The sequence below is a fragment of the Chelonia mydas genome, chromosome 21, assembly GCF_015237465.2.
Source record: "Chelonia mydas isolate rCheMyd1 chromosome 21, rCheMyd1.pri.v2, whole genome shotgun sequence".
Taxonomy (NCBI): Eukaryota; Metazoa; Chordata; order Testudines; family Cheloniidae; genus Chelonia; species Chelonia mydas.
In genome coordinates this window covers 11,486,748-11,503,280 of record NC_051261.2, presented here as the reverse complement: position 1 = coordinate 11,503,280, position 16,533 = coordinate 11,486,748, and the positions used below count along the sequence as shown (strand labels likewise).

Below are 16,533 nucleotides of genomic sequence, written 5' to 3'. Positions count from 1 at the left end.
ACCAACCCCTGCCACAGCGCGCCGGGCACTGTCCTGTCACCCGACACCTGCACACCCATTTTGCGCCCGACATCCCTGTCCCCAGAGCTGTGCCCGCCCTGCTTCCCCAGCCCCACTCACTGATGTGGTCCAAGGTCCCGGTGCAGAAGCGCCCGTAAAACTTCTTGGCGCCCAGCACCCGCAGGTCGTGGATGGTGAAAGGCCAGAGGTGCAGCACGTTGTTGCGGGAAAAGGAGTCTCTCTTCTCCACCAGCACGACGCGGGCCCCCAGGAAGGCCAGCTCGATGGCGGTGCGGAGCCCGCAGGGGCCTGCCCCGATGATCAGGCACTGGAAGGGGCAGTGTCAGAGCTGGGTGCCCGGGGCAGAACGCAGGGGGCTCCCCGCTTATAGGTGGGAATAAGCCCACCAGGTACCCCAGTGCTGATCTCTTGGGACGGGCACGTCTGTCCCCCTGGGGGGCAGAAGGGCCGGACTAGCTGAGGGAGGGGAGACTAGGCCTGGCTGGGATCTCAAGACCTGGCAGGGCTGAGGACTGGGGTGAGGCAAGCGTATTGCAGACGGGAGGGAGCAGGGGGTCTGTACTGCAATAGCCAGGTGACTCCGTCCAAGTTGACCGAGTCAGGAAATTGCGCCAACCCCCTTTGACACAGGGCACGGGTCACACCACTGGTAGGGGAGCGCACGCAAGCCCCAGACCAGAAAGTCCTCCAGCTCTGGTCTCCCCTCGTCCCACAGCGGGTCCGACTCCCTCCATTTTCACTGGGCCAGAATCACGGTGATCTGCTAAAAACCCTGGCCTTGTCTGCACTGGGGATTTGTCCTGGTTGCAGCCCCCCGTCCAAACCCCCTGGGGATGGGCAAAGCCTCTAGATGCTGGGATTTGCACCCGTGCAGCTAGCCCCGGATTCGAGCAGGGGTGAGCTACCCCCAGCACAAGCAGCAGCTTGGTGTGTCAGTCCTGTGGGTTTGCACCAGTGCAGCTGTGCTGGGTGGTGTCCAATGAACACTCAGTGCCCGAGATGCTCGCAGAAGATCTCTTTGTGGACTCTCTGCCTGGGAAGTTCAGCCCTTAAAGGCACAGCCTTGCCAGTACCACACACTGATGGCTGAATTCCTCAGCGTAGACAAGGAAGCCCCACGTTCCCCCTGCTGGGAATTCAGCGAGCTGAACCCTTGCAGGTTTTAAAACAATGTGTTTTAGTCTCGGTCCCAGTTGTTCTCATCCAAGGACAGATAATGGGGGATCTAATCTCTCCCAAGTTAGACTGAACAGCACCACCCCCTACTCCCCCTAGCACTGACACTGCCTGCAAGGAAGCCATTAACTCCCTGTTCTCCACAAGGGGACACAGGCAGAGAGCTCAACCGCCCAGGGAATCAGTGTTGGGGCGTGGGACTTCCTGGCTCCTAGCCCCCCACCCCTCCTGCATGCCCTGGGGCCTTGGACAGAGCAAACACGCCGTACGACCCCCGGCCTAGCCAGCATGAGGGTTTCGGGAACACTCCCGCCTGGAGCACTAGTGGAGACGGGGTCCAAGTAGGAGATTTCCCGAAACACACTGGCACAGGCAGAGCTCACCAGGACGCTGCGCCATGCCTGCCCTTCGAGCCAGGGGCCCGATTTGCACCACAGGTGGGGTTGTTGAACTGCCAAGACCTATTTATTCACAGCGTCAACATCGCAAGCCACTGCACATCCTATCAGGAGCGACCCAGGGTGCTCAGATACCCTGTCTGATCCGTTCAGCTCTGCCTGGAGAGGACAAACACTTCAGCCCTGAAGAGAGCGTGGTCATCACCTCGCTCTGGGCTCACCCTGCACCAGCAATGCGCCCCACGCACCCCCGGCTCTGACCTGAAATGTCTCAGTGCAATGAACCACAGCTGCCTTCAGACAAACACCACTGTTGACAGTGAGGATTCGAACCCACGACTCCCCATACTGGAAGCACAAGCCCCCACCACTTGAGGTAAAAGAGCAGCTCCATTAGCTATAACTTAGTAGTAAGTTGTTACAGTTACTTGGACCTGCCACTAGAAGGAGGCAAATCACACAGTTAGCCTGTGTAATACCTCCCCCTTGCTCTCAGCAGGGGCCCTTCCCTGGTTATACCAGCCATGCCCTCCCTTCTCACCTTGGTGTTGGCACATGCCCTTCCCTGGTCATAGTCTTTGTGTCCAGCCTTCTTATCCAGCTTGCCCCACAGGTCCTTGGCACTCCAGTCGTTAAGGCAGGACTTGAGCTTACGGTAGAACTGCAGCTGGCCCTTGTGCTCCAGACCCAGCTGCCCACATAAGGCCTGGAAGCTGTCCAGCACCTCCTGGCAGTGGCTGGCATGGAGGAAGGTTTCGAAAAGGGAGTGAGCCGGGTTACCCTGCTCCCCGTCCTGAGTGTTCATCCTGGGTGCTCGGGGTCAAGAAGGGAGTCTGGAAAAGAGTGAGCAAAGCACAGACTGAGCGAGGGAGGCGCTGCGGAGAAGCCACCTCTCAAACAACCCCCATTTCACAGACGTTACTCCAAGGCATGACACAGGGGAAGGGAAACCAGGACCACGGGCTCGCTGTAGCAGATCGGACCACATAGCCCTGTCTGCTGCCACTAGATAGCCAACCCCTGATGCTGCAGAGAAGGACACACACATATACCCACACCGAAACCCACGATGTACCAAGCTAATTGTCCAATTATAACAGACCCCACTTGGGCAACAGCAGGATTTGAACCCAAGAGCTTCAGAGCTAAAAGCATGAGTGTCTATTGCTTGTGTCAAAAGATTTAGGCCTAATACAGCCTTCAGCTATGTTACATTTCACAGCTTACACACAAAGATGTTGGATAGAAACATCAAATACTCTGCTGGGAGGTTGCAACAGAACGCTGTTTTTATTCTTAGAATCCAGAAAGATAACACCGTGACGTTCCCCTGGTGTTATCTGGACCAGTGATCTTCTAGGCCACTCCAGTCCTCGGCTCTGGGAGCCAGCCTTACCCTGCTCTGCTGCGAGACCCCCCCGCTCCTGGGCTGTTCACACACAGCCTCTGGCATGTAAGCTGCTCCCAGATACATGGGTGAGCACTTTTGGCCAGCCGCTGCTTGGATTGTGCAACTGAATGACACTAGCCAATATCTCCGGTCCCAGACACAACCCTAGGAACGTCCGTCTTGCACTGTCCAGTTATGCCCGCTGGATGCCGCAAGCCTATATGAGTTTGTCAATTTAACAAAGAAATTGATATGTACCAGATTTTGTTATCCCAAGGGGAGTCTCTGACATGCTTTAAACCAAACACACTGCTTCAGGTAGAATAAACAAACAAATTTATTAACTACAAAAGATCGATTTTAAGTGATTATAAATCAAAGCACAAGTCGGATTTGGTCAAATGAAATAAAAGCAAAACACATTCTAAGCTGATCTTAACACTTTCAGTGCCCTGAAAAACTTAGATGCTTCTCACCACAGGCTGGCTGGTTGCCCTTCAGCCAGGCTCTCCCCTTTGAGCAGCGCTTCAGTCGCCTGGTGGTGATGTCTGTAGGTGGAGGTGGAAGAGAGAGAGAGAGAGAGAGAGAGAGCCTGGCAAACATCTCACCCTTTTATCATGTTCTTTCTTCCCTCTTGGCTTTGCCCCCCCCACCCTTTAGAGTCAGGTGAGCATTACCTCATCATAGTCCCGCACTGACCCAGGGAAGGGGGGTGACTCACTCAAGAGTCCAACAGATCCTTTGTTGCTGCCTAGGCTAGTGTCCTTTGTTCCTGTGAGGCTGGTCTGGTCCCATACATGCCCTGATGAGGTGTGAACTGCCCCTCTGCTCCTGGAGAGTTTTGCCTGGGCTTGTTTAAAGCCACGAGGACACATTTTCAGCCTCCTAACTCTATACATGAAATTACAACCTATAACATTACTATAACAACAATGCTCAGTGCATCATGAGCCTTCTGAAGACACCCAACATGAGAAACTTTGCATTGGATACCACAAAATCACATTATAAGGATGAACATGGGGGTGCAGGATGTTCCCCTGAGATACAGAGTGTCACAAACACGCAGCAACAAAAAACAGAGAGAGACAAAACAAAGGTTGCTCCCTAAGGCAGAGAGGCACAATTCACCCCGCCTTGTTCATTTCTACACTGGTTCTTTTCAGACTGACTCAGTGGTGGATCACACTGTTGCTACAGAGAGCCTTTGGCCTGCAAGCTGGATCAGGAACCCACACCCACCTTAAAGGGATAGCTTGCACTTCCAGCACAAAAAGAAAAGGAGGACTTGTGGCACCTTAGAGACTAATAAATTCATTAGAGCATAAGCTTTCGTGAGCTACAGATCACTTCACAGTCTTCAATATGCCACAAGATAAAGATCCATATCCTCTTCTTCCTGCGGCAGTGAGTTCCGCAACAACATGCTGCACCTCTGGCCTTTCACCACCCACGACCTGCGGGTGCTGGGTGCCAAGAAGTTCTACGGGCGCTTCTGCACCGGGGCCTTGGACCACATCAGTGAGTGGGGCTGGGGGAGCAGGGCGGGCACAGCTCTGGGGACAGGGATGTCGGGCGCAAAATGGGTGTGTGGGGGCGGGGTGTTGGGGGTGGGTGACAGGATAGTGCCCGGCACACTGTGGCAAGGGTTAGTTGTGTGGGGGGTGTGGACAGGGCTGTGCCGGGGGCATGTTGCGGCTCTGTGCGAGCATCCGCTACAGGAAGAGCGGAGAGAGTGTAGGCTAAAAAGAGCTCTAGGCAGAGCGTTCAGATCTGGTGCACAGAGCAAAGCTCCTGTGGCCACATTTAGGCACCTGAATCTAAGCCATCTACATACTCCACCAACCTCTTTGGGAGCTGCAGATGCTCAGCCCCTCTGGATATCCCCTCTGGGATTTAGGAGCCAAGTGTGACTGTTCTGGCCCGAGAATTGTAGCAATCAGTCCCTTGAGCAAGTGTGACGTCAGGGAGACAGGCCGGAAGTCGGTTTCAGTGCTGGGTAATTTCCTGTGTGCACTGTGCACCTGAAACACACAAAGTGGATCTGTACACAAGTACACAAGTCCTCCTTTTCTTTTTGTGAATACAGACTAACACAGCTGCTACTCTGAAAAAAGTGGATCTGGGGAGTTTCAAAAGTCTTTTCCTGTCGCATTAGCAGAGACCATTCTTCCTTCCTCTTTATCACCCATTCAGTTTCGGGAGGGCAGGAGGTTTCCCTGCCAGGTAGGGGCCCAGGGCTACCGCATGAATTCCTAAGTGGACCGGATGTGAGCGGGGACCAGCCGCAGCTCCAGATTTCAGCAGCCTTGCAAAAGACTTCAGGCCCCTCTCAGTCCGCATCTACTGCATCCCAGCGGCCACCGACCTGGCTTCAGCGCTGCAGGGGTTATGGATATTGTGTATGCAGAGCCATGGTGCTCATGGGTCTGAATAACAAGAGGGCAGAGCTCTCCCCTTACAATCTAAACAGCAGAGCAGATTTATGCCCCTCTCAAGCTCCCCAAGAGTCCAGCTGGCTGCCAGCTCGGGAGGGGGAAGATTAGGAAAGAGAACAGAAAGCAGCAGAGGTGTCTGGAATCTACCCAAAGTGGGTGGCGGCTGGTGGTTAGAGTAAATGACTTTGTATAAGTTGCCCTTTTGCGCTGCCCACATCTGACTCCCCTTCCCCCCAGGATCAGCGGCAGTTTTGTCATGGACTTCAATGGGATCAGGAATCTTACCCCCTCCTCCAGCACCTTCTGTTTAGCCCTTGTCCATACGTGAGAGTCCAGCCACCAGTTTAGCTGCCCCGGGGCAAATCCCCAGTGTAGACGGGCTCTGAGTTGCCATTTGCACGGGTGCAGCTTCCCCTGGTTTCAAGCAGGGCAGAGCTCTGCTGGCACGAACAGCACCTTGGCCTGACTGCAGTAGTGCAGAAACCCCGGCAAGCCCCAAGGCCTTTGTTTAGAGTTAACTGCTGCTCTGGGTGTTATCTGGATAAAAAAATATTTCATACTCTCGTTGGAAGCTTGGAACATAACACTGCTTTATGTCTTAGAATCCAGAACAGTGGTTCTCAACCAGGGGTACGCAGGCCCCTGCGGGTACGCAGAGCTCTTCCAGGGAGTACATCGACTCATCTAGATATTTGCCTAGTTTTACAACAGGCTACAGAAAAAGTACTAACGAAGTCAGTACAAATTAAAATTTCACATATACATACATGTATACTGCTCTGTATACTATACACTGAAATGCAAGTACAATATTTATATTCCAATGGATTTATTTTATAATTATATGGTAAAAACAAGAAAGGAAGCAATTCAGGACTAGTGGCTGTGACAGTTTTGTATTTTTAGGTCTGATTTTGTAAGCAAGTCGTTTTTAAGTGAGTTGAAACTTGGGGGTACTCAAAACAAATCAGATTCCTGAAAGGGGTACAGTCGTCTGGAAAGGTTGAGAGCCACTGATCCAGAACACACAAGAACCCAAAACAGAGAGAAACAAAGCAGGCTGCTCCCTAAACAGCAAGGAACGACCCACCCCACCTTACTGTAGGCTGGCTGGCCGCAAACTGACTCCGATGTCTGGCTCTGATCGCATGCTCTTTGCCACAGAGCCCTGGCCCCTAGCCTACAATCTAAGGGAACACCCCTCTCCGCTCTTAAAATGATAGCTTGCAATTCCAACACACTCCTCAATACACTACACTGGGTAGTATTGCAAACCCCAGCCTGTTACGTGTTTTCTCCTACCTCGGACACAAACTCACTGCCAGGAAAGTTCCAATTCCAGGATCTTTATTGCAGGCGAGACAAGAAGCACAAAGCACACAGTATTGTTTCCGGCTCTCCTGCTAAGCTTCCAGCCAGGGAATGCCTGCATTTGACTTGCCAATTACACAGACTTGGAATGGAACTGACAAGCGAAGGCAATCAGGATACAAATTAGGGGACTCCTCCAAGGAAGAAGCATTAGAAGGGATTGCCTCTAAACCCTTCCGTTGTCCTGACTCCTCTCCATTGAGTTTAGGGAGTAAAAGGTCTCATCTCTTTAAATTATTATTATTTAAACACTTACGTCGTGGTAATGCCTACAGCCTCCATTGTGCTAGGTGCTGTACAAATAATAAGTGACAATCCCTACTCCAAAGAACTTACAGTCTAAAGTGCAAGTGTCTCTGGGGCGAAACACAGCAATTGCTTAACAGCGCAATGCAACATGGCACAAAACTTTGGAGGGGGGGAAGAATTCAGGATCCAATGAAAGTACCATGTTTACAAGGGGGCTTTTAAGTCATTATGGAGGTTATCAACCCCCGAGAGTAACGAGGTGCTCACTATTAATTCTTTTAAGCCCAGGGTCTCATGCAATGTAATTACCTGCTGTTTGTAGAGCCCTGGGAGCTCTTGAGGAAAGGCACCGAAGAAATACAACGCAGTTTTCCACCCACAACAGTTTTGCAAGGCAATCAGCCTCCAGAAGCAATGGGGTAATTGATACCAGAGAGGCACAATCATCCCTTAGCATTACCACTGTGTCAATGTAATATACGCATTTGGGGCAGATCTCTGCCCTGGCTCTTCTCCCACATCCCTAATCAATTCATTGCCAGAATGAGAACCATCTAGACACCTATTCAGCTTAGGACTTGTTTTTCAACTGGAGTGGTGGGAGTCCCTGACTTCTGAGATATCAGGGCCACAGAATCGGCGCTCTGCCCAAGGTGCTGTGCTCTGTGAGTTAAGGAAACATTTTATAGATGGGGAAACTGAGGCACGGAGAAATTAAGATTGTGCAGGAAGCCTGTGGCAGAGCTAGGAATTGAACCCCAGCTCTCTCCGGATTCCCAGCCCAGTGCCCCAGCATTCTCCCCCCCTCCCCCCACGCCATGGGATGGCTTTTAAGCAATAGAACATTGCCATAAGCTAGGAAGGAGCAGGGCCTCTAGCCTCGAAAGCATCACGCAGCACATACTTGAGCAATTATGTTGTCTTCCCAGGGGCATGGCGTCACAGGGCCAAAGGCAGAGCGAGCAGCTAGCCAACATGCTCGATAATTGCCGTGAGACACACTTCCTGCTGTGGTTTGTCGCTGTTATGAAACGTAATTTATGGCACACACAAAAATAGAACAATTCGCTGCCAAGAGGTGACTGGGGATACCTGAATCACTCAGGGCGATCTACGGCCCAATTAAAACCACATCAACCCGGGGGTGCTGGAACAATTTTTGTAATGGGGCTGCTGCTGATGGAAACCATGTATTTGGTGTTTGTTATTGCCAGCTCAAGCCTCGGGGTGCAGCAGAACCCCTAGCTCCAGCACCACTGCATCAACCATTCGAGAGCCACGCACTGGTGTTGTCCCTCCTCTTCAGCTTGGAACAAACAGCGCAGGGCATTTCCTGGGGATTGAGGGCTCTTTGGGGCTAGCGCGTTCTCATCCCCGTCTTTGCCCATCTGCTCTGCTCAGCCAGACAGCAATCGCCAGGAAATGAGTCACTGTGAATGCTGAACAATACAATGGGACAATGCAATGCACAAGGAAAGCACAATGGGAAAAGGCAGTTGGACGTTACGGCCTCCGGCCCAGATCCACAAAAGTCCCAGGTTTGGCTCCGTTGCGATCCACATACCACCCACCGTCCCCTGTAGGTTTGGCCTCTGGGCATGGGCACGGCTGCCTCCCTTAGGCACCCGGGACCGAACTCCCACCTAAGCCCCAGAGAGATTCACAAAGGGGGGGAAGACTGGGCGCTCGGCCAACCTACATTGCACATGCGGCCTGATCCGGAAGGCGAGCTCAGAGGCTGCGGCCCAGATCGGGTCGGGTCCCATTCAAAATCCAGCCGGGGACCGCCCGGTGGAGCCACCTACCTTCTAAGGCTTATCCCCGGTGGCTAGAGCACTCACCAGGGAAGTAGGAGACTCGGGGTTAATTCCCTCCCTCTCTGGTCCATGCCAGATCATTGTTTTGTTATTTATCCACAGTGGAACAGCTTCAGCAAGCGAGACTAAGGATCACCACATCAGACCATCCCCTAGCTCAAGGCACACTGGGGAGACCCCGGTTCAAATCCTCTCTCCCCCAGCAGTCCTAGGAACCTAGAACAGGGTCTCCGAGAGAGAGGGGCAGGGCTCAGCACACATCCCTCTCGTCGGCATCTCGCATTGGCCAGCTTGAACGCCCCCCACAACATGCTGGCCCTTGTGGATCACATTCTGACGCGCCTCGTTTCCCCTAGTGATTGTACAGGGGCCCCGGTGCTTAGCTCCACTTTGTGGTTCGCAGTGTTCCTGTGATTTTCTAGGTGCCTAAAAGTAAGGTGCCATGACAATGAGCGTTGCAAGCAGATCCAGGCCTCTGTCTACACTGGAACTGGCTTTAAACTCTTCTCCAGCAGCTAACCCAGTTCGGAGCACAGCTTTGGCTGGGAAATACAAACGGGGCCAAATCACATTCTCATACGACCTAGTGCTGATACAGCGCATTTCACTTGTCCCTCCCAGGAGCTTTCCCGAGGGTCGGGGTCGGTATAAAGCATTTTAGAATCTTAGGGCCACCATTTCAAATGAACTCAAGACCCACATTGTCCCAAAAGTTCAGCGCCCCAATAAGGGCCTAGATTTTTCAAGAGGGTGGTGAGTTCTTGTGAAAATCTGGCCCCCCACTGCGGGTGCAGCTGAGCTGCTGAACGTCTGGCCCTGAGTGTGTAAGGTTTGGGTCAGATTCTAGTCTTAGTAACTCTGCTCAGTTACTCCAGACTCACAGCAACACTACTGAGATCAAAATCTGGCCCCCCCTTCTAATTTTCCAAACTGGTTTACAACATACTATGGGGACAGGCCCGAACCATGTGGAGATGGAATTTTAAACGAGTTCAGTGAGCATGCTGCCCAGTGTAAACAGTGAATGGCATTATATCAAAGTCACCAAGCCTCAAACTCCCCACCCCAATGGAAAGCAAGCTGGGTTACGCAGGGGAACAGTCTCTTTCATTTGCTTCTGGTGCCACTGCTTTGCTTTTCCCCTTCCGCCTCCGCGACAGCGTGAGTCGTTGTCAGACAGGGCTGTGATTCAAGGCCGTGTTGCGTGTCTATCATCCTCCGGTTTTGCTGTGGTTAGGACAATAACCACGGAGAACGGACGGTTCTGGCAAGCCTCAAAGAGGGAATGAGTTGGATTTTATTACCAGCCTTGACTCATTTCTCTTAGGCCTCATGGAAGAAGTTGTGAAAGGTTTTTCAGAGATGCTGGATGCACACAGCATCCATTGTTTTCGCTGGGCTTTGGATCAGGCCCTTGGACTTTCAGAGGCTCAGGCTGAAAGGCAGTGTGGTCCAGGGGGTTGGGCACTGCAGCAGGACCCAAGAAAGCCATCTTCTAATCCCAGCTCCGCCAATTACCTTGTCCCACCCTTCATCTATCTTATCTATGTAGAGCAGGGCATGTCCCTTACTGGGTGTTTGTACAGCACCTAGCACCATGGGGCCCTGACCTTGTCTGGGGCCCTCGAAGTCAGCGTTTCTCAATGACCGGTCCGTGGACCAGCGCTGGTCCCTGAGATCTCCCTGACATAGTCTAGGAAGACAGCAAGCCGGTCCCTGGTATCAAAAAGTTTGGGAAACACTGCTCTCTGTAATAATCCATACCTCTGAACACCAGGCCCCGATTCTTTAGCTGGGATCTGATGGAGAATGCGTTGTGGCTTGTCAGACCGGCCCCGGGAACAATGAATAACTGACGAGAGGCAGGAACAGTAATTAGATGGTGGAAGAGGCCAGGAAAACCCCTCACAGAGGACGGGGGCTCTGAGTGACCGAGGCAGAAAACGTGGGTTCAAATCTACATGTAAAACTGGACAAAAAGACATCACTCTCCCTTCACAGGGCAGTGCTCATGGGAGCGTTTCGCACTCATTCCACGTGAGGTTACTTAAAACCAGGGGGGATTCTGACAACCCAGAGTTCTGCCAAGATGCGGGCGCCCCTTCCCCCGACTCTTTGGGCATATCTGCATGCCAGCCGGAGGCGTAATTTCCAGCGTGGGTAGATGCACGCTAATGCACTGAGAATAGACCTGTAGCTACAGTGGGGTGAGTGCTGGCTGCCTGAGTACAGTCCTTCCCAGGGACCCTAGGCACTGACTCGGATGCTAGCCCGTCCCACCCCGGCTACACTTCTACTTTTATTGTGTTCGCCCGATCAAAGCTAACACACATGCGTCTACCCAAGAAGGCAATACGCCCCCATCTCCAATGTAGACACACCCTATTCTAATCTATTGAGTTTACAAGCAGTTCAGAGCAGAACCACTGTCACTCCTCTAGGTTGGTGTGGAAACCCTCAGTCTTGGTTGGAGTCCACAATAATAACACCACTCTGAAGTTCAGCAGAGAACTCCCTGTGGTTCCTCTTTGTTCAGTTGGGAAAAAAAAGAAAGAATCGGTTTATTGTTGAGTCTTGGAGGAGAAAAGGGGACTGGATCCTCAGAGCTACCAGAGTCAGGAACAGAACCCTGGGGCTTCAAGGCACATTAATTTCCCTGACCCTCCATCTTTCTATCTCCATTTCACAGATGGGAAAAGTGAGAGAGACAGGACTTGCCCAAATCCACAGAGCAGGTGCCAGTAATGGAACCCAGGAGTCCCGACTTGACAGGCCTGCACTTTAACCACTAGATGGTGATGTCTCCCATATGACCCATTGACTCTCCCACTAAGTTATGAATTCAGAAGTTCTATGTGATAGGTGAGGCTGGTAGGACCGCCTACTATCAAGGTTGCCCAACGCCTCCCATTATAAGACCCTGTTTTCAGTTGCATATCCCTTTGCCAAACTTTAACCGTTTGGACTGAAATTTTCTATGCCAGGTGTCCACTTCAAGCTGAATATTTTTGGAAAATCCCAATCAAACCAGTGTGGCCATATCCAAGAACAGGGCTAAGGACAAATCCATTGTTTTGCCCACATTAAAAAATCCTGGTGACCTTTTCTCCTTGATGCTTTGGCACAGGGTCTTGCAATTTGGCAGAAGGGTGGCCTGTGCATCAGGGATTGCCTTTTGCTGGCCATGTGAAAATCTGCCCAAATTTGGCCCAGTTATAAGCCTTTGAAAAATCGCAGTTCACACATGCTCAGTACAGACTTCTTAGATTTTAGCAGCTTAATTCTCTGAAGATTCTGCATGAACTGAGCGTGCTCCAGCCCGGCACTGAACAGAACTTTCTCAGCAATTGCAGTTCTGGGCTTTTGTGAGCCAAGCCGGGTCTGGATCTGGGCACCTGAACTGAGAGGAGGGAGCCTGTCTGTCCGGCAGCGTGGAGGAGGAGTGCCTGACACGAATGCATAGGGAACAATAGCTGGACCTGGGGAAGTGGGGGGTAAAGGACAGATGTAGACCGGGGCAAGAACCCGGCAGGGAGGGGAGGGGTCTGACATGACCTGGCCCAGGGACTGGAAGGGGCACAGGATGAGAGAGGGAAACTGGGACTGGCTAGCCAAGAACATTTTTGAATGCTTGACTTTGCAACCTTAATAAAGTTCTTTTAACATAGCTTGTATGTGAATTATATATGATGATACTGACCAGCACCTGGCTCTGGAACTAGAGGACATGGAGGACAGTCTAAGAAGATGTGGCTATAAAAGGGACCATACAGGAGTTTCTACATTTGACAAAATTTTAGGGGAACTCAGAGTGACTGAGCTTTGTGACATTTTCTTCATTTCCTCCCCCGCTGGTTCTTCTTCCTCTTCAGTATTTCCTCCTGTGGGCCCTAACCAGGCAGCCTGTAACTAGCTGCTTTCTCTCCTGCTCTGTGCAACCAGCTACCGTTCAGCATCAGGACAAGTTATCTCTTGTGATGTGGCTAGAGCTGCCTGTTACCCTTATGAAGTAGCTACTGCTAGAGCGAGGGAGGGGCTCCAACAAACTCCCTGTCCAAACTCCCCCTGATCTTTGGGGAAGATAAGATCCAAAGCCTAACTCAGCTGCCCTCTTGATGGGCTGAACCAAAAACCTGGCTCTGGACACCCCAGATTTTTCCATCTGAATCCAGGCTCTGAGGCTCGTGCTTGTCTCTCATGGCATCTCCCAATGTACGCCCAGAACAGTGAAAGCTTCTCCTGCACCATCAATGGTGCCTCTTACCCGGCTCTGGAGCGATCCCACTTCTAGGGGATGACAAGAGAATTCAGTTTCCATGACCCATTTGATTCTAAGCCTCCCGGCTAAGACTGCCAGCAACAGGTCTGGTGGCCTGGGGGGATGTGGGCATCCTAGGAACTTGACTGAGCTCACTTGGGTGTACAGGACTGGAGAAAGGAAGCCAGAAGTTTCCGGAGGGATCTAGTTTGGGGTGACACCTGGAGCTCAGGAGTGCAAGCTGGTGGCTATTGGACATACACAGTCCCTCTCCGCGGGGAACCCTGGCCTCTCTGTATGCTCAGTATAGATCTCTTTCCTACAGCTCTGCCTGCCTGCCACAGCACTTACTGCTAATGAAACTGGCAGCCTCCAGCCAAAGCAGCCATGGCCCGTTCCCAAGCGGCAACAACGCACAAAGTCTGTATGCCCCCTGCCCCACCGCACGCACCCAGCAGAACCTCAGGCTGCCCTGGGAGGACTGGAGAGCCCCAGAGAAAGCAACAGGCCGCACAAGAGCTGCCTGCCCTCCGCCCCCACTCAGCAGCAGGGACACGAGTGGTGCGGGCCTGGGGCAGGGAGGCCTGCAGCTCTCCCTCGTTCGGTCGTTCCCAATGGCGTTTCAATCACAAGACGCTCCTCGTCACATGGACGTAAAAACGCGGGGGCCTGTCTGCCTGATGAGCCGTCTCTGGGCTGCTAGGAGCTGGAGATGCCCTGTGGCTTGCAGCCCACATTAATATCTCATACCTGCTACGCTCAGGAGCTCCGGGCTTGAACGCCACAAAACCGGCGCTGTCTTGCACCCATTTCCCTCCCCCCCCCCCCCCACGGTGAGCTCCCGGGGGGATGCGATGTGCGGCAAAAGCCAGTCCCGTGTCTCCCTTTCCTAGAAACTGTCCCTCCATCCCTGGCTGTCAGACCCAGGCAGGAGCGGGCTCGGCCCTCTGACCCATTTCGCGGTTGGAGCCACGGCAGACGCTAGTTATAGCTAGCGAAACAGCAGCTGATGGAGACGGGCTTTATGGAAACAGGGGAATCGTTAAAGTGGCCCACAGCAATCCCAGCCGGTCTGAATCACTGGGTGAGTGTGATGCTGGGGACGGTCTGCCTGGCCCCTGGCGAGGGAGACCGGAGGGCGCGCCGGGCTTAACCCTAGCCCAGCTTCGTGCCAGCAGGGGGGGTGGCTTTATCAGGGCAGCAGGGCAAAGTCCAGCCTGCAGCCTCTGGGGCTGGGCAAAGCGAAAGTGAAGGTGGCGAATGCAGCTCCTCACCTGGGCTGGAGAGAGACGGGAGCCCCCAGCCCCAGCCTGCACCTGCACCCTCAGCTCATTAAAGCCAACGGGAGTGGAGCGGCCTCCTAGGAACAGGCTCCTGGAATGGAGCTCCAAGGGGAGGGGGGAAGGGATGGGAGAAATAGGCCCCCCACCTCAACGCTGGGTGCGTTTGTGGGGGAAGGGATAACGAACCTTCAACCCTGAGAAGTGGAGGCAGGGAGCTTGTCCCCTCCACTAGGAAAATATCCCCTTTTTCCCAAGGGAGCAGAAACAGGCAGCAAGTAAGAAGGGGGGCAAATGCAAAGGGGGGCAAAGTGGCGGAAGGGGGGAGGCGGGTGGGATGGGAGGGAGACTGGCAAGAACCCCTCCCCCGCACACGCAGCATGAAACAGGAGTCGGGAGGGGATCTCGGCCCACGCAGGGGGAGAAGTGAAGGGTGATGATTTGGGTCGTGCTCCACCAAGGGAAGGTTTAGTTCCCTGAGGGAGGGAGGATCCACCTCGGGGAGGGACCTTGAGGCTATTCTCCCCCACAACCCCACAGGAGAACAGGGCTGGCTCCTGGCAAAGGGAAGGGAGCGCTGCCCTCTGGAAGCCGGGACCCCACAGGGTTATCCTCCAAAGACAGGCAGAGACAAAGGGCAGCCCGGCTGGGGAAAGATTCCCCCAGATCATGTGTGTGCCAGCCCGTGGGCAGAGTCCAGGCCGATAAACGACTGCACAATGCTATCCGAAAGACTCAGCAGCCTGGCCCTGACGTACCTCCCCCGCCCTGCCCGTCCCCACAGCAGAGTGTATCCGTGCCCGGACACACGCCCTGGGGCTCCTGGCCCAGGCCGGGCGGGGTGCTAGGGAGTCAGACAAACCAGCCAGTCATTCTCCAGAGCAGGGGAAACAGGCCGAGCTGGGGGTACAAGCGAGGTGACAGGAAAGGCTCCTTCTGGTCCCAGCCCAGTGTCTTTAGGAGCTCTTGGCCTCCCTGCATCTCACTCCTCCCTGCTGCGAGGAGCTGGGCCAAGTGCCCCTTCAAGAACCTGGGCTGGCAGCCTCAGCCTCCAAAGCCCCATCACTCACTGCTAGGCCATGTCACCGGTGGGGGGACGGCGAGGAGTCCCTGAGCCAGCTGGCTGCTTTCCTCCAGGCTCTGGCCACGCTGCAGCGTGTCCGGGGAAGTGCCGGACTTCACTCCAGGGACAAACGCGGGGCCAGATCCTGGGGCGCAGCGTGCTCCTGGCTCCCCCAAGCGCAGTCAGCGCTAGGAGCCGCCGACCCGCGAGCCTTTTGCACGGCCCCGCAAGGTGCGGGGCAGAATCAGGCCCAGGACTCCCCGGGTGCTCGGCACAGAGCTGCAGAGGAGCTGGAACGAGGGATGCCACCGCACCCCCTGGCTGGAATCGTATACAGTTTGGTTCAATGGCTCTCAGCCCCCCCCCCCCCCCCCCACACACACACTGTACAAATGGACCCAGCCCTGCTGGCGAGCTGTGGTGGGCTTTCGGATCACTTGGCCGGCAGCCACATCACTGCCCCCCACCCCGACCCTGCAGCCACCCAGCGGCACCCCTGAGGCTCTTGCAGTGCCAGGAGCTGCCTGGACCTCTCCCCGCTGCAGGTGGCCGGGGGAGACGCTGGCAGGGGCAGGCCCCACCTTAAAGCCCCAAAAGTCGACTTACATGCAGAGGTGCCCGGAGCGCTGGCAGCCCCGGCCTGCCCGTGGGGCAGAGGAGGCGCATGGGTTGGCTCGGAGATCCTGGCCCCCCAGGGTCCGCCCCGAGCTCGCTTCCTGCCTGCCGAGGCTGGGCAGGGCAGGGCTGCGTGTGACCCTGCGGGAGTCTCGGTAAGAGAGCAGGAAATGGAGATTAAACCCGCTCTCCGTTTCCTGCTCGCTGCGGCAGCGAGCGCGGTCCAGGCTGTGCAGCCCCCCCGGGCTGGGGGGTGGAGAAGCCGGCAGCTCAGAGACCCGGCCCCCGGGGAGGAGCTGGGGCTGCGGAGCCACTGCCAGGAGCATCCTTACGGGGCAGGATGGAAAAGCTGCGGGATTAGCCCAGCCTGCCTCCGAGGGGCTGTCACTCCCCGCCCAGAGCCGGGGTGGGACCCAGGCGTCCTGAGTCCCTGACCCCTTCTGTGACTAGGAGCCCT

The 16,533-nt window shown here is 54.3% G+C and overlaps 1 protein-coding gene across 9 annotated transcripts in view; it reads right to left on the bottom strand.

The window, feature by feature from the left end:
* MICAL1 (microtubule associated monooxygenase, calponin and LIM domain containing 1) overlaps positions 1-16,510 on the bottom strand; it is a 41,860-nt gene extending 25,350 nt beyond the window's left edge. For 2 of the 9 annotated variants that reach the window (XM_043533428.1, XM_043533435.1), the window contains exons 1-3: positions 16,068-16,302; positions 2,137-2,428; positions 121-328 (exon numbers count right to left, since the gene is read on the bottom strand). In XM_043533428.1, the coding sequence (XP_043389363.1) occupies positions 121-328; positions 2,137-2,400 (472 nt within the window). In that variant the 5' untranslated portion in view covers positions 2,401-2,428; positions 16,068-16,302. Of the gene's footprint in view, positions 1-120; positions 329-2,136; positions 2,429-3,461; positions 3,534-4,827; positions 5,010-16,067 lie in introns of those variants that run through there. The other 7 variants (XM_043533432.1, XM_043533433.1, XM_043533429.1 and 4 more) reach the window with 6 other exon arrangements.
* Between the last annotated feature and the right edge of the window lie 23 nt (positions 16,511-16,533).